This window comes from Alexandromys fortis, unplaced genomic scaffold (assembly GCF_014885135.2).
Source record: "Alexandromys fortis isolate MF-2015 unplaced genomic scaffold, M_Fortis_MF-2015_v1.1 scaffold_102, whole genome shotgun sequence".
Taxonomy (NCBI): Eukaryota; Metazoa; Chordata; class Mammalia; order Rodentia; family Cricetidae; genus Alexandromys; species Alexandromys fortis.
The window spans coordinates 755,190-778,437 of record NW_026067984.1 but is presented as its reverse complement, the minus strand read 5'-3'; the positions used below and the strand labels follow the sequence as shown (position 1 = coordinate 778,437).

Genomic DNA, 23,248 nt, shown 5'->3' with positions numbered 1-23,248 from the left:
AATAGAAAAATAACAGATTAAGATTATAACATTTTGTTACTTTAAATTAGCTGCGTATCTCAGGTTGAATGGGAAATGATACATAAGAGTCGTGTGTTTTCTTGTCGCAGTGGTATAGGTGCATCTAAGGAAACAGTTGACTGTAATTTAGAATCTCGTTACAGATTTTTTTTTTAATTGTCACCTGATTGTGAATTTAACTTATATAATTTTTGGAGTCTAGCTTTAAGAGTTATTGTGAAAAAGGTTTCTTACTTAGGTTTCATTGGTATGAACCAGTCCTTAGCTCACGTAAGTTATATGTATGTGAAAGCATCCTTGTGTCTAAAGCAGATTTCTCACCAAATACTGTGTCAGTATGAAGTAACCATAGTCTTGAGACATTGTAGAGGAGAGGTATCTGCTAACCACTCCCACCAGCAAGTGTGAGTTTTAACTTTTGAAGAATGCCTGAGGGCCATTAAGTCATTGGAATGAGGGTTTCTGGGAGGTTGGGTTAGTTGACACGAGATAGCATGCCCACAGCAGAGGGTGATGGCTCCAGCTGGCATTCTTTGAGGACAGAGATAGACGGGCCCTTGTGGCAGACAGAGTAACTTACCGGATGCCAAGTGATTGCTTTGAGAAACAGTCATTCGCTGTCACAGACAAGAAGGACTTAGAGATGGTTCTGACATGTTTAACTTGGTTGTCTGGAGAGCAGTGGTGCCTCCGGCAGCTCTAACAGATATGGAGGAAGTGAGGTACGTGGAATGAGCACAGTTAGTTTTAGGTATATCGAGTCACGCATGCTGACAAATAACAGAACCGAGCACGTTAATAGACAACTTGGTGCTGGTCCACTTTAAGCTAGGTAGAGGGAGGCTTAGGTAAACATAGAGACAGCTGTCATGTGTGGAGGAAGAGGGATCGATATAGTTCTGTCTGAAGGCCACAGGCCAGACTTGGACAGCTTTAAAACCCTGCCTTCCAGTCCATCCCAGTGCAAAATTCCCTCCCTGCCTGTCTCAGCAGGCCGGTGCCAACCCAAGGGCCAAATTCCCTGAGCACATTAAATTTCATAAATGAGGCAGTACAGATCTCCCACGAAGCACTGATTTACAAATAGTAGTCTGGATTGCTTCTGCTTTCGTCTTCTGTGAATGTTCGTGAATACGTGTCCGTGTGGACAGTCGACAAGTCTGTTTCTGTTGCTTCTTGGTTGCTTTGGGGTGGAACTGCTGTGTTTCGTGATGTTTATTGAACTGTGTTGTGAACAACCGCGCTGTTTCCCACAGCGGCTATAGTTGTTTGTGTCCATGATGGCCATTGAGATGCCCGGTCGCTTCCTGTTGTCTCTACTTACTGTACTGTCAGACGTTTTTATATCAGCCATTGTTGTCATGGTTTGTTTCGTGCTGGACTTGTAAGGCAGGTGATCCCCTAGTGAGGTGTGGCCACACACGCTGAAGAGTCTTTTCATGTGTTGTTGGCCACTCCTGTTTCTCCTTTGGTGAAATGAGCTCAGGGCTTCTGCTCATTAAAAAAAAAAAAAAAAAAAAAAAAAAAAAAAAAAAAAAAGGATTGGATATTTATTTTTGACTTGTAAACATTTTGTGTATACTGGATACAATTCTTTTGTTAAATATATTTCAGAAAAATATTCTCTCAATCATTGGCATATTGGCCTGCATTTTTCTTAGCTAAAAGCCAAGGCTTTAAATTAAAAAGACAATATTGTGTATGTATGTGTGTGTGTGTTTGTGTATGTGTGTGAGAGAGAGAGAGACAGAGAGATTGATTTGCATGTACAAAGGTACAAGGAAGTTATAGAACAGCCTGTGGGAATCAATTCTCATCTTCCACTATGTAGGACCCAGTGACTGAACTCAGGTTTTTAGGCTTGGTGGTAAGCATCTTTATCTCCAGCCATACTGCTGGCCCTAAATAGGAGGCTTTTAGTTTTTATTAAAATCTTTTTAAATCAAAAATCTCATTTCTATTTCATACTTTGGGTGTCCTGTTTATGACCTCTTAACCTGGATGTCCTAAGTTTTCTTAGGCCTTTTTCCCCTAGGAATTTAATATTATCAAGTTTTCCACTAGTGTCTGAGATTCATTTTGAGTTAATTTTTCTGAATGGTTTGAGGCTTACTGTTTTCGCCTGTGGAATGCAATAGTTTTAGGAAAATTCATTGAAAGAATGTAATCTTTTTATGCCTGTATGCATGAGGTCATATGTGCCATGAAGCGTGTATGTTTAGTCAGAAAGATGACTTTGTGGAATGGGATTTCTCCTTCTACCTTTATGTGTGTTCCGGACATGGAACTCAGGTTACCAAACTTGCATGGCTCCTGTCTGAGCCATCTTGCCTGCCCCGAAGGAATATCTCTTAATTTATTGAATTATCTTAACATGTTTTAAAAAGCTCGCTGAATTCATTGTAAATCATTTACATAAAATGCTTAACTAAAAAAAAGAAAATCAAAAACAAACCTGAAAACTATTTACTCAGGTCTGAAGTCCCTCTGTGTGTTTGTCTGTGTGCCCAATTGTACATTTGTGACAAACACCAATTTTGCTTTTTTGTCAGAATCATTTTTATAGCTCCATCTTCCCATACCGATTTAAATCCGCTTATCAGCGTCAAGAATGCTATTTAGGATCCGATTGGATTGCCTGGACTGGTGCCAGACATCAGCTCTCCAGACTAGGAGCATGGGTATCTTTTGATTTCAACCCTTAGAAAGTTTACCTTCAAATGTACTTAAACATGTCTCATATTAATATAATGCTTAACTTTTAAATGGTAAGTCACAGGATTTTATCATTTCAGTCTATCCGGGAAACTCTGAAACAGATTTAAACAATATCATCAGTGTTGCCTTTTGGTAGAATTGGAAAGAACAGTCAGCTTACTCATGCCACAAGCATGTGATTCATGAGAGAAACCCCCATTTCCCTCAGCTGAGTTAAACACTCGCTCACTCTGTAGTAAATTATATGTATGTGTGAATATTCTTTTCCTTGTTTCAAGCAAGTTTTGCTTAGGTCCTGGCGTACAAAGACATTTTACCTCCTGAAATGAGCTGGCTTTCCTAGATGGCTGTGATTTGAAACCGTTCATGTAAACGTGTTTCAGGACTGAGATGTTTGTTTCTCATTCCTGAAATGATATTAGGTTCTTATTGCTTTATGGCTAATCTGAGTCACCCATCGACTCAACTGCCCCTTTTAATTAGTGAATCGTATAGTTCTTAGTGTATTTTTCTCTTTGTTTCTTCAGGCAGTTTTATAAATATTAGTGTGTAGAGAGGTATGGCAGCTGAGCTGCCTTCTCTATTCGACTCGATGTACCCAGCCTTGCACAGTGAAATGCTGAGCAGTAAAAAGCCATTTTCGTTACAGCATGTGTCTCCATGCTGAGGGAAGCGTCCGCTATGGACCATAACTTTTAAAGAACCTGTCGACTGGCGGCTGTGCCGAAGCGCAGCAATCAGCAGAGACCTGTCTGTGCCACTGTGTGGACTGAAAGCAGCAGATCAATTTAGCTGAGCTGTCTGTAGAGATCGGTCACGAGGACATAGACACTACCAAAGTGTAGTTCTCACACCACTGTCCTGGGCTGGTTTAGATTGGAGCAAGACAGGAATCTGCTCTGTACAGCCTAGCACAGCTGAGGTAAGAACATCTTTATCTCTGGAAGAGGGAAAGCAAGAGCCAAACAGCCCCCTCCTCCAGCTCTGCCCATCGGTAATGATGTAAATGTATGTCAGTCTTTACCACGCTAGTCCCTCAGGCCGGTGTGCATACAGTTCAGCTTCTTTCTGGTGGAGAGCAATCAGTTCTTAGCACTGCTTTTCGTCCACGGTAATAACAGAAATTGCAGCTGCTGGCGCGTGTTAGCATTTGACCTTGAAGACTCACAGGAGAACAGAGGCTGCCGATTTCCTTACTTGTCCTTGATTTGCAGGAGTAGATAATGAATTAATAGAAATTGATAAAGAGTGTCTGTCAGGCAGCTGCTGAGGTCATGAGGCTGGTATGCGGAAAGAGTGTGCCCATACAACGTGCGTAATACAGAATGCAGCCCCGAGAGGTGGGTGGGTCATGGAAGCAGGAAGCGAGCCTCAGAAGGAATGTTGGCTCAGCTAGAGCCACAAGCCGGGAGCACACAGGCTCGCTGCCGGCAGCTAACAGGAACATGGGAGCGCTTGCTGCTGCCGGGACGTCTCCCGTAGACAGCGGCAGCGCTTTTGCCGTACTGGGGCTTCAAAGACATTGAAGACAGTGCAGGTTGGATTTTTAGAAATTGAAATGTTTATATTGCAGATACCGAATGCTTAATACTTCTTAAGTCGATAAGACAGCCGAGGGACTGACCCAGAGGGTGGGACAGTAGGGGAGCACAGGCAAGAGCCCTTCCTTGTTATTTTTGTATGTGCTGCATTTGTAAGTAAGGGCTAAATGCTGGGCTTCCCTCTGCCATCGAGTGCTTGGAGTGGAGTGTTTCTAAGTTAGCCATGGGAGGGTTCTAGGGTGCTGTAATGTGTGTCTGGTTTCACCACACACACACACACACACACACACACACACACACACACAGTTTATATGTTACTTGATGGATGATTTCATTTTTAAGTACCTGTTATTTTTGAGTGAAGCTAAACACTAAAAAAGATAAAGTGAATTTTTTATGGCAAGTTTTTCAACCTACTTTCCTGAGTTTTCTTGTGACTTTGAGGATAAAATTAATGGCTTCACCTGTTGCTTAGGGGCTGACTACTTGCTACTGTGCTTTGTACAGACGATGGGATATACTGCCCCTCCCATCCCCCAGTCATCAATAGATAAATTGATTTTGGTTTAGAGGCATCAGTTGATTATTTACATTTTATTTACAGTTAGTTAGATTTTTTAAGGAGAATAATGAAATTTAGCAGTTATTTCCAGAACTGAAGAGATTAAAAAAAAGTCCATCTCGTAGCCTGACAGTTTTGATCCCTTGGTGAGCGTGGCGTGCTGGTCTCACCACCGTCTGTGATCTCCTGGTCATATACCCTGACATGAGCAAGTTTACATTCCGCGCAGAACTTGCATTCCGCCAAGCAGTTCTGACGCACACAAGAATGTGGAGGCCCATACACAGGGCAAGGTTAGGGACACTGATAGAGGAGGCTCTGTACCCAGCTGCCGCCTTTTCCAGGACACTCAACGCTCTTAGAAAGTGCTCTTGACTCAAGTTGGGAAAGAGCGGGCTGACAGAAACCCAGGGTCGGCTGGCCGGAACAACTCCCGCGGCTGCCTGTCCCGTGCCTTGCCCCCTCTGGGAGTTCACACAAACTAGGTAAGACTGACTTTCTCAGACGTGTGCTTTCTGGTTGTGAACTTGAAGGACTAGATCTAGCAGGCTGTCATTTTTGGTTACCTGTTTTGGATGCTAGGATGTCGTGTTATTTGTACCTGTAAAAACATTTCCCATTGGTGTATTTTGGTTTGAAGAGCTGACTTAATTTGTAATTCTTAATTTTTAAATTGTTCTGTGCAAAAAAATTCAGGCGGGCTGAAACTGTGGACTGCTGTACTGTGCACTGTTGTGCAGGTGGTCTCTCTGTGGACGGCTGGTGGTGGGGCTTACATGTTTTATTTTCAGAAGGAAGAGAGAACCCAGATGTGGACCTGTGTAGCTTTTAGCTGTCATCTCGTGGCTGTTTAATACTAAAGATGATAAGGATGTTCTAGAATTACATGAGGTGAAGAGTTGGCGGCGAAGTCGTGCAGTGTACTTATATAGAACAACTTAGAAGGATTTAAACGGGTTCTAGTGATTTCATGAGCATTCTTTAAACACATATACAAACACACCATACTTTTTTTCATCCTGATATTTCTCTTTACAGCCACCTGTCAAAAGCCAGTGTCTAGGAAGGAAAAGGGCCAACAAGTTTTTTTGAATGTTAAAGTCAAGGCTTATCAGCAACTTAACTGTGTATACACACACACACACACACACACACACACACACACACACTCTGTATACCGCCTGAATTTTTTTGCACAGAACAATTTAAAAATTAAGAATTACAAATTAAGTCAGCTCTTCAAACCAAAATACACCAATGGGAAATGTTTTACATTTTTTTTTGTTTAGTTTTACACACAGGTGCATATAAATACTGAAACCATTACAGGACTGGTATGACTTTTAAAGTATTTTAATTAAAATTTAAATAAAACAACCCAATATCTTTAAAATTCAAAGCAGTAGCAGTCAGCCCTCCTGAAGGCTGAAGTCCTGGCAGTGGTTGCCCAAGGACACTTGGCCTGCATGGATTTGACATTCAAATCTTTGGGTGTTTTCATCTGACCTAAGGCTCTTACTGCACTGTGTGATTTTGCTGTATTTGAATTCCTCCCTCAATTACAAATGCTGAGTGGTCTTTTCCCACTCAGCCAGCTGGTAAGTGGGCCTGGCCATTGATACCTCGCTCTCATTGAAAGCCAGTTCTGACTGCTATTGGGCTGCAGCTGTTTGAAAACTCATCTTCCATTGACTGTAAACTACCTAATAGTGATCATGTTTTGGGAATATATTGTAATTCTTACTTTTAAAGGGCCTATGTTGGTAATACTGATTTGTGTTACATGTCCAGTGAACTCCCTGAGAGAGTGGGTAGCAAAATACTATACATGTAAGAAATAACACGGGAGAGTCTTAGGTATTGGCCATGGACAAAAGGGAAATGGGATTACGCCGAGTTAAGGAAAACATAGGTATAATTGATTGCTCAGAGTATTCACTGAGTGTTTGTCCTATGTGTGTTTGCCCATTTCTTCTCGTTTCTTGCACTTCCGGGTGCTGTCACTCGGCATTATGTGATGGGTGGAAAGAGGTGGCTTCAGCGCTTCTCAGTAGTGTGCTCCGGTCTCACACACCTGGATGCTTTGCTGGGGACCGAGGTGCTCTCTAGTTATAGGCAAGACTTGGACTGGTAGGCAAGTACCACAGCCCTTAGCTGTTGGCTGCCAGTTCTTGCCTTTTTCCTTACTCAAGCCCTAAGCGTTTCTAAAGAAATCCGAAGCCACTAAAGCAAGCACACCAACTGTGGGCTTGCCCCGTTTCTCCTCTCAGTTCTCAGTGACCTCGCCCTTTGTCTGTGGATTTCCCTGTGCTAGAGAATTCCTCCAAGTGGACTCGTATGAGTTTGAGTGTTTGCGACTGCCTCGTTGTCCTGCATGTGATATTTTCCAGGTTCCTTCATTTTGTGTCGTATGTCAGTCCTTCAGTCCTTTCCGTGGCTGAATAACCCTCCACTGTGAGCTCTATGTGGTGTCAGGCAGCTGTATTCCCAGCACTTTGGAGGCTGAGGCAGGAGGGGATCCCGAGTTTGGAGCTAGCCTGGGCTGTGGAGCTCGACTGTTACCACCAATACCTTGCAATCTATTTTATTTATTATGTATGTAATAGTGTTTGTGTGGATAGTAGAGTTTTTCCCACATGCGCTCATCGTGAATTATGTTGCAGTGAGCTCTGCAGTACAGACAGTGGCGTCACTAACTCTTCTTACTTAGCACTGAAGACACCATTGCTATGGCCACAGAATTTTGTAAGGTGGACTCTAGGGATCCCAATTCAGATCCTTATGCTTCCAGCTGGGATTTATCCAACTGAGCCATCTCCCTAGCACAGCTGGCTTTGGATAAAAAAGGACAAATACTTTGCTTTGATGTATTTTGAGGGTGCTAGCCTCTCTTCTTCGAGTATTTGAGAAGTTAATCTGGTGGAGAACTGGAGAACTTTCCAGTGTCTACAGGATGCAAGTCTTGTGACTGCAGAGTTTGTCTGGCTTACCCGCAGCTGGCATCCCACAGACTCTCCTGGGCATATTTTATATTTTATGTAGTGTGAACTTTGCACCCCAAAGCAACAGTGTTAGTGCAACTCGAAGCCCCGATGTTCTGGAAACTGAGTCCTATCTGGTAAGAGGATTTGCAGCATAGGATAGGACATGGGGGCATGGGTACAAGGACAGTGCATGCCAGTACCGATGGTGTGCTCTGCTGACGTCACAGGAGGGGCTCCATTGTCACTCGCTGAAGTTTGAACAGTTTTGTGGTGGCATGCTTTGATTTCTCTTATCAAGTATTATAGGAACATTGTCTGCACCACAAATATTTATGATTTCTTTACTGTGCTGCATTTTTGAAAGAAGCAGTCGGGTTTATACAATTGTCCAGGCCTGAGACGGGATAAAATCTGACAACTGAGGGTCTCACAGTTGTGTTTGGCTGGCTTGTTTATTTTGAGGTGCTGGCAGTCAAACCTGGGAATTGCTCGTGCTAATTACATACACCGTTCTGAGCTGTACAACAGCCGCTCTCATCCACTCCCAAATTTTAATGTCATGTGACTTAGTAACAAACCTTAAACAGACAATATACTTTTTCCTTGTCATGTAGTAGGATCAAAATGATGATGTGGACAAGCCTGTTGTGTATTTTACTAATATATCCAAGTTATTTTTCACGTGGTTGAATGCCATAAAGCCCTGAGGCTGGTGACTAGAATCACTTTATTCTTTGAGAGACTGTGCCTCTAAGTTAGTCCCAGAACTCTTAAATGATGGCTACCCTCTACTAGCCAGCCAGCTGCACGTATCCCGTGACCCTGCTTTCACCAGCATACCCATGCAGCATTTCCAGTGGGCCCTGGGATTTGAACTCTAGTCCTTTTGCTTGCATGACAGTCACTTTAACCACTGAGCCAACTCTCCAGATCATCGGCAGAATTTTTCTACTTCATAAGACACACTGTGACACTGCATATCTTCTAGAACGTCTGAATGGGTGTTCAGGTGTTTTTAAAAAGTATGATTCAATGGTGTTACCCATGATCCTGGTTTTGATCTTCCATAAAGCCAGTCTGAAGCCCAGAAGAACGTAAGTGATGACCCCACTCTGACCGGTGATTCCATGTGAATGAGTCAACAGATGAAGTGGTCAGAGCCACTACTGATCACACAGAATGCTCTCCTGCTTTCTTCATTCTCATAGCTTGGTTCCTAGTATACGAAACACTGTGTATCATGGTATAAGAACCTTATAATAGGAGCAAGAGTTTCCATAGAAATAACTCCGAATGCTTAATTAACCCGGGGGTGGAGTGGGCAAGTGTTCAATTGAAATTAGTTACTGGGAAGAATCCTCCCCCCTTAAAAGGTGTTGTGTGTACACTGTGGACTTTCCATTGTAAGAAGAATAGATGGTGATCATTTGCACAAAGGCTGGAGAACTGGAGATTATTGTGTTGAGTGAAATAAACCAGTCTCAGACAAGTGTCACACATTTTCTCTCAGATGCAGAATCTGTATTCAAAGAATAAAACACACGAAAGTGGGAGAAGGACAAGAGGAAGCAGATCAGAGGGAACAGGGAAGCCAAGGGTAACCAGAGGACAAACAGATAAAAGTTCATAAATGGTGTGTAGTTGGCTTGCTTGTTTTATAGTTACTTTGTGTACTAGGCAAACTATAAATAAAAAGATTACTAAAACACATACATGTAACATGGTGAGCTGTACATTCAGTCTACATGGAAGCTCTTGAAAAATTGTTTGTATAGAGGGAAAGAGGAGTTTTTGGTGTAGATGGGTAGAGAAAGGCAGTTTGTGGATGGAGAAGGCAGGTTCGAATCACCACGACACACCGGAGTTCTAGTTTGTAAACAGAATGTCAGGAAAACAAAACAAAATAAAAAACAAAACAAAATAAAAAACAAAAAAGCAGTCCTCTCTGGAGTTAAAGGGGAGTTCACGGGATGGGGCAGAGGAACCTGTCTGAGTTCCCAGGGCAGAGCTTTCAGGAAGATGGTCTTGCACACGTTGGTGCACACCATTTTGTACTCACAGAAGAGCAATCCTATGTTGGCATCTTTTTTCTTAAAACATTTGGAATAAATTGATCAGGAAAATTAGAAAATAAATACATTTCCCATATAAAAGTAATATTGAGTCCAAGCATGTTAACTTAGAAAAGGGGATTGACTTTAACATATACTTCCTTTATAAACATGTTTGTAGTTCTGTCTATATTGAAATATTCCACAATTTCACCTCATTAGCGATGGTTTTAAACAGTCCATCACAGAATGTGTTTATATCAGTTCTTCTTTACTTTCATGATTAACTTGCAAACAAATTTCCAGAAAAACACGATTGGAATTTAGGAATTTAAATTATTTTGTTGTTTTTCTTTGTATAATAGTGACTAAAGACATCTTTAATGTGCAGCTTTTATAATTAAAAATTTTTCTGTGGTTGGAGGTTAGCTTGAATTCCTAATTCATTATTCTTGGTGTCTGAATCTGTTGTTGTGTGTTTCTTTTTTTTACCCCTTTCTAGTTTTGGCAAGCGTTCTGCAGGAAGCTTTAGGCGTGGCTGTGAATGCATTGTGTTAGAGCCTTCTGAAATGATTGTGGTAAGAATGTCTTCCTGAACCTTTTATTTCCATAAAGTATTTTTAAAAATAAGAGCTGTTTCACAAACTATTCTTCATAAAGTATTGTGTTTTTATAACATATTTGTCTAATAATTATGAATTTGAGTTCATAATTGTAATTATTTACGAAACTCAAAAATAGAAGATAGAAGATTGACAAGAGATAGTGTGTGGTATTTGAACTTTATAATGCAATCAATGGTTATGTCTTTTCACTGAAATTTGGGGGACCTTGGGACTGCAGAAGCTTAGCTCCGAGTAGCCTTTGAACAAGTTCCTTGAAGTGAATTCCATTGATGTATTCAGGGAGCATTTAACATGAGGCAATCTGGAAATTCCTTTAACTGAATGAAAAATTAGAGAACCACCTTGTGAATCTGAAGCCCCTGACACCTCAGTCTCACAGTGGTGTGATTTAAGATACATTAAGATAAGGCATTGCATGGAGTGGAAACGTGATTTTAGCAACCTAACTATTTTCATTAAAGTGTTAAAGGAAAACCGTCTGTGATACATAGTCCTTACTGCTTAAAAATGATTTTAGGAGAGGATATTGGGCACTCTTTAAAAATAACCAAAGCAAAGACATGGGTGGGGAGGGTAAGGTACCCAGCCCCAATACCCTCCTTCTTTGTGTCCCCATCTCCCGTTCTCTCCAGGAACGAAACTTGTAAAGTAAATGATGGCCACGAGTGGTAATGGTGGAACTTTTTTGATCACATTTGATTAAATATTTGATGGGCAACTCCAGGTCATTTTTTCCCCCCAGAGACTGTGGATTTTCCCCATGATGCTGGAGAGGAATTTTGTCAGCAGTAAGAACTTCCTCTCTAGACTTAGTAAAAAGTTGGGGCCAAATCTCAGAGAGTGAGAAAATAGGATGGTGGCGGTAAAAATTTAGGATTATGGAAAGTATGGACGGACGATAGAGCTTTCCAATGTTTCAAATTGAGATTTTATTTTTGCCCCTCTTAAATTGTTTTAGGATTTTGCAGAACTTTCTTTTTTAAGCTCCTGGAGTTTCATACTTTGACAGTAATAAAAGAAGTAGTGAGTTTGCTCCTGTGAGTGGAGTCTGAGCATGCCTCTGTGTGAGCAACCATGAAGACTATAATTGATGAATCAACTGACTGTTCTCTGTCAGTGTATTCACGAGAAGTTTTTACAGTGATTAAAAGGAGGATATTTTAAAATATTACTAATAAACAAAAAAGGAGCAGAAGCTTTGCTTGTAAGCCGAAAGAGGAACCTTGACTTCCTAGCGTGGTTCTGCTGGCAGAACTGAATCATTCAGGATTACAGGGGATTTTTACAGATTTTCTTAAATGGATTTGATTTTGTGTGTGTGTGTGTGCGCACGTGTGTGTGCACTAAAGTTACCAGCAGCGGCTGCATTCATAGAATGTGGCAACATATCCCATGACCTCTCTGACTCATAAGTCAGCACAAAGACTCCTTGAAGTTTCTTCCCCTGAAACCACAGGGACTTGCAGAGTAACCCAGATTCTCCTATGTGGAACTGAGAACGCCTCTTCACACAAGAGTGGCTGGAAGCCAGTTAGCTTCAGAGAGGTACAGACTCATTTAAAGTTTGTCTGGAGAGATCCGCAAAGTGTGTGAATGTAGACGGTGTGTGGGTTTATTTTTGCACCTACTGTTGATGTACCACGTCCTGACTGGAGAAATGAATGACCTGCGGGGTCTGCTTTCAGGTGGACTATATGGATGAAAATGAAGAATATTTCCAGCGTCAAGCCTCCCACAGACAGTCTCGAAGAAGGTTTAGAAAAATCAACCAGAAAGGTGAAAGACAAACCATTATTGACACTGTGGACCCTTACCCCATGGGAAAGCCCCCTTTACCTAGAGGCTACCATACGGTAAGTTACAAAGAATTGTTGCTTGTCATAATTCTGTTTGTGGGTATGGGTGTATGAAAACATGGTTAAAATGCCCAGTTTGATTATTTTTGCATTACTTACTTACTTGCTTATTTTGAGACTGGTCTCCCTGGGTAGCCCTGGCTGACCTGGAATTCACTGTGTGTGGACCGGGCTCTCCTGGAACTCGTAGAGCTCCACCTGCTCTTTTTTCTTTTCTTCCTTTCCTTTCCTTTCCTTTCCTTTCCTTTCCTTTCCTTTCCTTTCCTTTCCTTTCCTTTCCTTTCCTTTCCTTTCCTTTCCTCTCTCTCTCTCTCTCTCCCCCCCCTTCTTTCTTCTTTGAGTTTTGCTTTTTCTTTTGGTGGAAGCACACATCATGTCATCTAAATAGATTTCAGAAAGTATTGAAACAAGAAGAGACATTGCTTAGCTCTTTTTCCCCCCCCTTAAACTATTCTCTGAGATAAACATGTCACATTTGATTAGGTATTTTTTTTTTTAAGTTTTGTTCCCTTAATTCAAGGAATTAGTTTCCTGCACTGCACCCCTCTCATGTCTGTGTCATACCTGCTTTTATTTAAAAAGTAGATATGCATAAAGCTTCCCTGTTACTTTTGTGGGTTCTTGCTCTATTGTGATGCTATTGCCTCAGCTTCCTTCAATGCGGAAAACGGAGACAAGAATGACTCTAAACAGTCTCAATGAGAAGATGTTCTGCAGTTCTTCTGCTAACCAGGTTTAAAGACCCTTTCAACGCTGGGACCCTTGATCGTCCCTGATTTCGTAGACATTTGATAATCAAACTGTCTTTCACGTTTGAAGAAGCCACGGCGCAGATATTGGTTCCTTCGCTATAAATTTGTACGGTCCGTTTAGAGCCTCAGTTTTCTTTCTTTCCTTGGTTTTCAAAACAAAAGGACCCTGAATTCTAATGCAAAGGTCGTAACAGAGAAAGGGTTTAACTGTGCATGGATACAGAATGTGGCCATTATATGAAATTAGCCTATAGCTTGGTTACCTACTTTATACTTCCCAGTGTTCCTTTTTGCAGGCAAGCACAAGTGGAATATGTGTGTGGACCAGACCATTTACTCAGTGTTAGTAACTTTAGGTTGAGCACCTTTTATGCCTGCCTGTTCACACACTTGTTTCTTAGAGAGCTCATTGTAGTTAAGTCTTTAACAAGGTTTTGAATACCTGTAGTCGCCTGTTCCATGCACTATTTCAGTATATCATGGAGAATCCTTTGCTTGAGTTCTCGGTGAAGAACTGAGTTTTGTTTACTATAAAGGCAGCTCCATTTGTCTGTCGGAGAAACTTGAGTATCAGAAAGAAACTGGGAATGGTGGTGCCTGCCTGTTATTTTAGCACTGGGAGGAAGCCAGAGGCAGGAGGATTGCTGCAGGCTGGAGGTGCACCTGTTCTACATAGCAAATTCCAGGCCAGCCAGGGCTTTAGACCAAGACCTTGAGTAAAAAAAAATAAAAAGAAGTCTGAGAGAGGGAGGGAAGGAGGAAGAGACGGAGGGAAACAAGTTACAAGTTGTTTTTCCAAACTTTTTCCACCCTAAGAAAGTCAGGCAAGTGAAGATTTCCCTGCTCAGTGTTCACCTTGACTGGATTACCCTAATGGGCATATGTGGGGTGCTTAAGTCAGAGGGTCATATTATAGTGGTTTATCTTGTCTGCTGTGTCTTGTCTTTTATGGAATATTTCATTACCCTTCCATATGTCATTTCCCTTCCTTGGTCTGTTTTTTCAAATACAGGTTTTTTTTGTGTGTTGCTGTGGAGATTTTTAAAAAAAAGTATTTTTAAACAATATATTACTTTTAGAAACAATTCAATATTAAAATTTTTTTTATCAATACGTGACCAATTGGTATAAATTTTACTAAATGAATTAAGAGTGGCAATGTCATGTTTATAATTCAAAATACTGGGTCTTTTTTGAAGTATAAATTGTATTTTAGTTTTATATATGTATATATATATATATAAAATTTATTTGACCTAAACAGATTTTAACAAGGAAAACAAAATTTGTTTTATATGTTTGATAGACATGGTAGAAAAAGATTTAAATGGAAATGATCATTCTTCATTTGCTGTGAGTCATATTGTTTGTAACAGAATCTCTCAGAAAGAAGTTGACTAGTGGTGGGCTAGGGCGGAAAGCTGGTCTGAGAGAGTTGGGTTGCATGAGTGTTCTTGGGGCGACTTACAATAACTGTCCAGTGCATGGCTAAAGAACACCGCGCAGTCCATGCGGCCGGCCCTACGCTGTCATCCACACTGATAGAAACGTGATCTTCATTTTGGCAGATGCAATGTGTAGCATGTCTGACTTTGTTCCTCTTTTCCTTCCCTCCTTTTATGGCACTCATTTCATTCTGGCTCAAAGGAATGCACTAAATCCCAGGTATTGTAATCCGTGTGGTTTCTTAACACTAACCGCAGTCTGTGCGTGAGTTTGCAATGTTACTAATGAATTGTAGTGCCAATGTCATTTGTCCCGCCGTGTTTCGCCTGTTGGGGTGAAACTCGTGTGCACCTTGGAAGTGTTGGTGGAAGAAGCGCAGGAGGCTTCACTTGTGCTATGTACAGATGCGCTGGTCCTTACCTGAAGAACACAGTGCCATTGATTTTTACAAATGAATGGAGCATTGTTTTCTGTTAACTAGTTTTGCAAATAAGAAAAGACAGAATTGGGAGTTCCTTGCTTTTTTTTTTTTTTGTGGGAAAACTCATGGGAAATTCCTTAGAAACTTATGTTTTAATTGTTTAAGAGATGAAAAATCAAATTTAGAAACCCCGGTATGAGAGCATTTGGGGAATATACTGGGGAAATTTTAGTTTCATTAAGAAACAAAAACAGGCTTAGTTAAAAAAAAAAAAAGAAACTGGAACTTAAAATCTCTTATTGTCTTTTCTTATTTGCACCTTAATTATAACCAGATTTCGTGCTTTGGTTTGGCTACATTTTAATTAAGAGTCTATAATACCTATCGTGTTTCTCAGTGCCTGCGATAACTAATCTGTGATTTGGTCTTCTGAAGGTGTGGGTCATGGTTGGCTTAGGGAATTTGTAATTATGGAAGAAAAACTGATGAGTCTCTGGGAGATAGTTGAGTGATAGTAACACTTATGGCTGTGTTGCTTGTTGTACAGGACAGTGGTCGTGAGTAATGAATTGTATTTACTTTGAGGATATCCGTCGTTAATATGCTTGGCTATTGTCGCAGCTTTACTTCGAATTACAGGCTATATGAACTTTCAGATTAAATGAGACAGCTCCTTTATATTCTCTGCAAGGGGATACATGTCTGTATTCTCCAGGCGGCATGGTTGCTGTAGTATTGTTTAGAAACACTGCTAATTTGTATGTGGTTTTGTGGCATGGTATATGTACACATATGTACGTACGTACGTGGGTGCATGGGTGTGTGCAAGTGTGTGGAGCCCAAATATGATACTCTTTATGACTCTCTGCTGTGTTCCTTTGAGGTAGGGGTCTTGCTAAACCTGGAGCCTGCCTTTATCAGTTGGGCTGGCAGCCAGCAATCTCCTCTGGTCTCTGCCCTGAACAGTGCTAGGGCAGAGGTGTGCTTCAGACTTGCTTCAAAATTATTTTAGATGATTTTATTCTTTGTGTATGAGTGTTTTGCCTGCGTGTATGTAGGAGTATCACGAGGTGGCTGTAGAGTTCAAAAAAGGGTGTCAGATACCTTGTAACTGGAGTTAAAGAACAGTTTTGAGCTACCGCATGGGTATTTGGGTATTGGGAGCTAATCATGGGTTCTCTACAAGAACAACAAATGCTCTTAACTGTTGAGCCATCTCTCCAGCTCATACACATACGCACGCACGCACGCACAGACACTCGGCTGTTTCTTTGGTGCTGGGGTCTGAGTTCTGGTCCTTGTGTTTGTTCAGCAAGCATTCTTAACCTGCGAGCCATCTGTCCAGCCCTGACACTACTAATTTTTGAATGATGTGATAAATCTCAAGCTTTTATCCAACTTTGAAGCCTGATGGCTGTATAATTTCTTAGTCATATGACATTTAAAGACCACTAGTGTCTTCAGTTTTTACCTGGAAAGACAGTACTTTAAGAATACAGAATTTAATAGCTAAAAAAAAATCTACAATGTAATTTTTTTCTTTTAATCTACAACGTAATTTATCCTTTTCTGGCATGAGAAATTAAGAACCTAATTTTTATTTAGAACTTGAATTTCAAGCACATGCCGCAATGTATACTTTATGTACTCTTTTAAAATTGGATGTATTGTCATGGTTTAGAACTGACTCTGATGATTTCCTCAGAGTCATGAAGACCGAGTCCACGTGTTTTCAGGACGCTTTGCAAGGCGAGCGTGCGAGGTTTGCAGGGAGGACGAACGCTTTAATATGCAGTGCGAAGAGAACACTCACTAGCGTTTTCTAACATTTTCATGAGTGGAACTCCTCACTGCTGTTAAGGTCACCGAAAAGGCTCGAACGTTCAGCCTCACCGCGAGTAGTAGATTATGGAATTGAGTAACACTGTTCTTGGTGGAGCCTGGTAATTTGGAGTCAGCTCCTAAAAAGGCTTTCTTGGGACGTAAACCAGCCTTGGTTTACCTTGAAGATCGGGGTAGGAAAGAGAACTTTGTTTGCCCTTTCGTTGCTTCGGGCCGTTTCTGGATATTCGTACGGCAGGGATACTCCAGGTCCACGGTGGAGATGGAGAGTGGATCTCAGGAAGCCTGGTTGGAGTGATGTTGAAAGTTGGCATGTGCCTCTTCTGCTGTGTTTTATTCTCTTACTGTAATGGGCGAAAAAGGGAGCTCTTTATTCTCTCCTTGTTGGAAAGGACAAAAATGGTGCAGAAAGAAATCAGACTGGAGACCAAAGAAAGCATCTCTCACTTGTGGATGCTATGTATTCCCGCCGAAGCTTGAGGGGTCTCTAGCTTCCAAGGCTGGTTAGAACATTAAAATGTTCCCTACCCTTGACGTCCTCGTTGACACTCTTCCGGTACAGCGGGCTCTCTGAAACGTACCCCACCTTCTCACGACTGTGGATAGAGGTGCAAGACAAGGCATTCAGAGTCTCAGCGAAGAACATCGAGATGACGCGAACCTGTCAGTCACGGGGAAAGATGTTTCACATGCGTTCTGGTGGCTTTGGTTTTCTACCAGCATTGTAGCTGCGAAGCTTTTCAATAGGTCGGGTTTAACCTCTTGATTGTGGGTATGCAAGAGTAATAGGAAATATTACATCGTATTAGTGTGTTGACTACAATGTGACCTTAATGCTTTTTATCGCCAGCACCTGTAAAATGTGATGTCAGTATAATAAGATGACACATGTATGAGACTTTGGAAGACCAGCCCCCCCACCCCCACCCCTTTTGAGATCAGTTGATCTGCCTGTCTCATTGATTCATTTAGAGACAGGAGCTCAACTGGCTAGTTTGGAACTCAGCGTGGTAGATCAGGCTGGCTTCGCCTCACAGAGATTTGGCTGCCTCTGTCTTTTGAGTACTGAGACTAAAGGTATATGCTACCATGCCTGGCTATCGGTTATTTTTATTTGTTTGATTGTTTTCTTTCTTTTTGTATGTGCATGTCAGATAAATCCTACTTTTTAAATGACCATTTACGATATCACTGTTCTTAGCATATATCTTGCATATTTCTAAATGATATTAAAAAGTCTTTTCCATGTTTTAAAAGTTAAACTTATTTTTAATCCACACACAAAATTGACAATTAGACATGTTCGTGAATACTTTATAGTTTTTTAACATGTGTATTCATTGTATGACGTCTAAATAGGAGAAATATGACAGTGTTCTTAAGCATACATCATCATTTTATGGTATTTTGTAAAAAATAGATTTCCATAAGAATTTCTTGGTTGGTTTAGTTTTAAAAGTTATTGCTTATTGAGATAAAAAGTTGCTTACAGCAGTCAGTTTTATACACATTTTCTATTTGGGACGGGTTTTTTGAATGAGCTACTCTTAAATTAGACACCCAGGTGTTTTCACCTATTTCATGGCTTTGCTTTCTCACGTCCTAGCTTCTCAATGCTTCCTTAGTTTGATGTAGTGTCTGTCTCCTGCTTAACTGTATGAAAATGCATTCTAAGTTAGATGTCAGTGACTTCTATTTTTAGTAAATTTCTTGGAATATTAAGAACTTCAGAGTTTACCTTAGCCCATGTCTCTCCTGACTATAATTTATTTATATATTTAAAATGATTTTTAGCACACATAAAGTTATGTAAATGTAGGGTCAATGTTATAACTGTTTCTTTAAACATTTATCCCCTTATTTCTCCCCCAGCATCCATTTGCTCGAATGAAGCAAAAGCATCTGTTCTCACTGCTGATGTCACTGTCTTTCTGTGGGCTGCAGTAGGATAGGGCTTCAGAAAACGGATAGGTTTTATTTCCTTTGTCATCCAGGAAAAAGTCAGTATTTTATTTTATAGACGTCTTCATTTGTTGGATACCCGTTTTTCAGAGCTGTGTCAGAATCTAGTGATTCGTCCCCTTGACCTTGCAATTTTCACAGAGAAATACAGATAATAAAAGTAGAGGAAAATATAGGGTGGAGGGATATGCACTGGGCACATGGAAGAATCAGGAGTGGCCTTCATATCTATCGGTCATAATGTAATGTTGTGGCCAAAGGAGAAATAGTTCACATCAAGAATTTCAAAGACTAAAGGCTGTGGGGAGAGTCTCCCCTCCCCCCAAAAGAAGTGGATTCACTTTGGGGAAGCCATGTTGAGAAACGAATACTAGAGTGGCCAGAGAAGAGGCTATGACACCCTGGTGCTCACTTTTTATTTATTTGTTTGTTTGTTTGTCTCAAGACAGGGTTTCTCTGTGCAGTCCTGGCTGTCCTTGAACTCACTCTGTAGACCAGGCTGGCCTCGAACTCACAGAGATCCACTTGCCTCTGCCTCCTGAGTGCTGGGACTAAAGGCGTGCGCCACCCTACCTAGACGTTCAGTTCTTGATAAACTTACCTGCTCCAGGCTGGAATAGGGATGGCCCTAAGGACCTGCTTAAGCCGTGGAAGTGGAAATAGTATTTGAACTTGACAACTGAGCTTTCAAACTGAAGAAAGTAGAAATAGGGGCTGGAGAGCATAGTAGTTTCTCATTGGACCACCAGCCTGCAAATAACGACACTGAGACTTATTATTAATTATGAAAGTTTGGCCTTTAGCTTAGGCTTGTCCCCAAGCAGCTCTTATATCTCAAATTAACTCATTTATATTAATCTACATTTTCTTATGGCTACTTCTCTTCCATCTTGTACCTCCTATTTCCTCTCCGTGTCTCTTGGCTTCTTCAGTGTGCCTAGATTCTCCTCCTCTTTCTCCCTCTCCTCTTTTATACACCGATCTCAGATATACATCTTCCCACCCTGTACAAACATCCCACAGCAGGAGAGTGAGCTCAGTGAAGAGCACCATTGCAGAAGCCCCCTTTGTCTCAGTTCTATGTGACAGCTTACAGCTCTCTGTAACTCCAGTTCCAGGGGATCTGATACCCTCTTCTATCCTCTCTGGGACCCAGGTACACATGTGGTACATAGACATATATGCAAGCAAAACACTCAGACTGTTGAAGGAGGCCACTTGTTGGTTCCCAGCCACTCAGCAGCTCAGATCTGAAATAATCACACAGAAACTATATTATTTAAAACACTGCTTGGCCCATTAGCTCTAGCTTCTTATTGGCTAACCCTTATCTTAATTTAACCCATTTCTAGTAATTTGTGTATTGCCACGAGGCTGTGACTGGTGTCTGTGTCCAGGGGGGCTACATGGTTTCTGTCTGACTCCGCCCTTCTTTCTCCCAGCATTCAGTTTAGTTTTCCCCGCCTATCTAAGTCCTATCAACAGGCCAAGGCAGTCTCTTTATTCACCAATGGTATTCACAGCATTCAGAGGGGAATCCCGTATCATCATACACATACATAAATCTTGAAAAAAGAAAACAGGTTATGTGACAGAAATGGTGCTCTCAAATATCTCTCATTCAGTAGTCCAGAACCTATGCATCAGGTGCTTCTGTTAGGATTCACATCAGTAGAAAAGTGACAATTAGGAAGTAGCAGTGGGGTCACTACAGTGTGCGGGTCTGTGTTAAAGGGTCCCAACATTAGGAAGGTGGAGAACCACTGCTCTTGTTCATTCATTTTTAGTGCTCCTCTGCACAGTAATGTTTCATGGTCTCCCCACATATAAGCACACACCCTTGAGTCTTAGTTTGAAGTAGGTTAGCTAGAAACAAGGCTTTGGTTTTCTTTTTTTGGGTTTTGTTTAGTCAAGCGTTTTCTCTCCCAGGTTGGTCTGTAACTGCCAGTACAGATGGCCTTCAGCTTCTGGTCTTCCTGCTTTCACTTCCCGTGCCTCAGGACCTCTGGTATGCACCAGCATCCCCAGTTGCTGCTGTAGTGGGGCTTACACTCGGCTCCATTCATGCAAGCCAGGCATTCCAACAACTGACCACATCCTTAGCCCAAAGCAGATACAAATATCAAATCGTGAAGAAGGACCAAAAAGGGTGTGGAGTGGAAGTTAGTGAGGAGGAGCATGTACAACCCCACCTTGCTAAAGCTGTGCATGTTAGGCATGTGGATGCTTTGGGTTTCACTGGTGAAGTACCCTTTGCATGCTCCATGCCAGCAAATTGACTGACTCCTCTTCACTCAGATCACGTTGCATTTTAAATCCCCCAGAGAGGTCCTGATGGAAGGGTCTCTAAACAATAGGTGGAGGAAACCTTACCCTGCAATTTCTGGCAAGCTGCAGATAGAGCTGCTGGGTTGCTGTCACCCTCCTGGTTTTTAGGGAGGGACCTTTTCTCTTTTTGCAGTTGAAATCAGGTATTTGTGCAGATTTCATTAGTATGGATTAAGAAATTAAGCTATAGAGCCTAGATAGTGAAATGTAAATCACAAAATAATTTAAAGCACAAAATGATTTCTCACGCTATTAACAGCCTGCATTGCAAATTCACGCAAGGCAGTTGAGAATAGCATGCAGTGTGCTGTTTACCCAAGTTTCAGCTTCTGCTGGAGGATGTCTATTTTTGTGTATTACATCATCTCTGCTAGAGAACTCCGGTGTCCACTGGGATTTACTGTTCTTTCATTCCATTCGGAAAGAGAGCTTGTATTGATGTCATAATTGGACCTATCTTTCGGTTGAAAGTAATAGCAGTGTTGTGTAGCAAGTCATGCAATATTTCAAGCAATTTGTTTGTCAAAAGAGATCAGTGGCACTTTGTCCTGCCTCTCGCTGTGACCACGGGTAGCTCCCTCTCTCTGCCCCTGTGTGTTTTAAATAGAGTTGACTAAAAATCCGCTTTGCGTTACCACAGCAAAAATTCCTTTCATCTCTGCCAGCTTCAATTTTCACCGTGTGCCCCTCACCCCGCCCTGTTTCTAGCCTTGGGTTTTATAAGCTGATTGGAAAGCTCTCCACTTTGGACATGCCAGCTTTGCTCTCTTCCGTCGGTGCTCAGTTGGTCTTGTTATAACGGCTATCAGTCGCAAGGAGTCTGTTTTCAGTGTAGAGAATAGTGAGTAATTAGAACTGTTCTGAGTTTGGAATCCAGTGTTAAAACAATAGTGGTAGCCTGATGATATTGTTACCCTCTGGGTGATGCTAGCCAGTATTTAATGGAGTGTGCACATGCTAGTTTTTTAAGGCAGTTGTGAAATGAAATAGTTTAATTATTTATATAACCATGACTTTAAACCATTGGATGATCTGCATACCAGTGTAATGAATATGTATGTAAATATGTATCTCTCTCTATAAAATTTCTCCCTTATTCTCACATGATTTAGTGTCTGTCAGTTACATCTATTTGTGATTTTAACTGATTAGGGCTAAGCCTCTGATACATTATTTTTAATAATGACTTTATTGAGGTGTGTTTTACATACGGCAGTCGTCTGTTTTGAAGTCCTTTTCCAGTGGTCTTTGTCGCTTAAAATAAGCATCATGTGACATTACATTCGTCACCTTACTGGCTTTAAACAGATGTCGTGATAAAGTAAGTGGGTAGTGGATTGGGAACTGGTTTGGACTTACCCATTTCTTTGCTCTGTTTTCTGATCATAAAATTTCACATAGGCTGAAAGAGCAGGAGGTCTGGGGAGAGATGGTTGTAGGAGGTATTGGGGTCCTTGTTAGAGCAGTACTGTGTGGCTCAGGTGGAAGGCAGGTGGTGCCTGGGTGTGATGTGTGTGGCCTTAACTAGAAGTGAAGGTCAGGTGGCCCTGAAATGGGTTTGGATGAGGAGAGGAATAACTCAGACGCAGAAGACTGGAGAGTGTGTGAGAAAACATCCGAGGACAGCGGCGGTAAACATGTTAGTTCTGGAATAGTCTAGAAGGTATTTTGAGTATTTAAGAAACAGTTAAACCTCAAAATGTAGCATTTCCTTTTTATTAATAATAAACATATTTGCACTTTCTGTAGGAAGTTTAAAACCAAACCTTTAAGAAATTCTGCAAATTATCAGGACTTTGGTAACTACCAAGGGAAGGTTTTAGAGAAAGGGTGATTTTTGCTTGCCATTTGTTGCTCTGTGCAGTGAAGATGTCACCAGCCCACCTTCCTGTCCCTGGCATTGGCTATCCCGAACCGGGGAGCACTTGCAGCTTCAGTTTGTTTTTCTCTGGAGTGACCTTTGACCTGACACTTAGCACGCACCAGCTTCGATTAGACCAACTAACCTTTCATCCGCTGGTCAGCCGGAGGGTTCTGAGCCCAGCGCCCTCCATTCCAGAGATCCACAGAAACTGGTAACTGTGGGTTGTTTCAGGGGGCCAAGAGGCTGGTTGTTGTCTGGCCATAGCCCTTCTTAA

At 41.5% G+C, this 23,248-nt stretch overlaps 1 protein-coding gene across 5 annotated transcripts in view; it reads left to right on the top strand.

Moving 5' to 3' along the window:
* Rapgef2 (Rap guanine nucleotide exchange factor 2) overlaps positions 1-23,248 on the top strand; it is a 203,543-nt gene that overhangs the window by 91,319 nt on the left and 88,976 nt on the right. For 2 of the 5 annotated variants that reach the window (XM_050158793.1, XM_050158791.1), the window contains exons 5-7: positions 10,380-10,455; positions 12,189-12,356; positions 14,759-14,776. In XM_050158793.1, the coding sequence (XP_050014750.1) occupies positions 10,380-10,455; positions 12,189-12,356; positions 14,759-14,776 (262 nt within the window). Of the gene's footprint in view, positions 1-4,132; positions 4,277-10,379; positions 10,456-12,188; positions 12,357-14,758; positions 14,777-23,248 lie in introns of those variants that run through there. The other 3 variants (XM_050158794.1, XM_050158792.1, XM_050158795.1) reach the window with 3 other exon arrangements.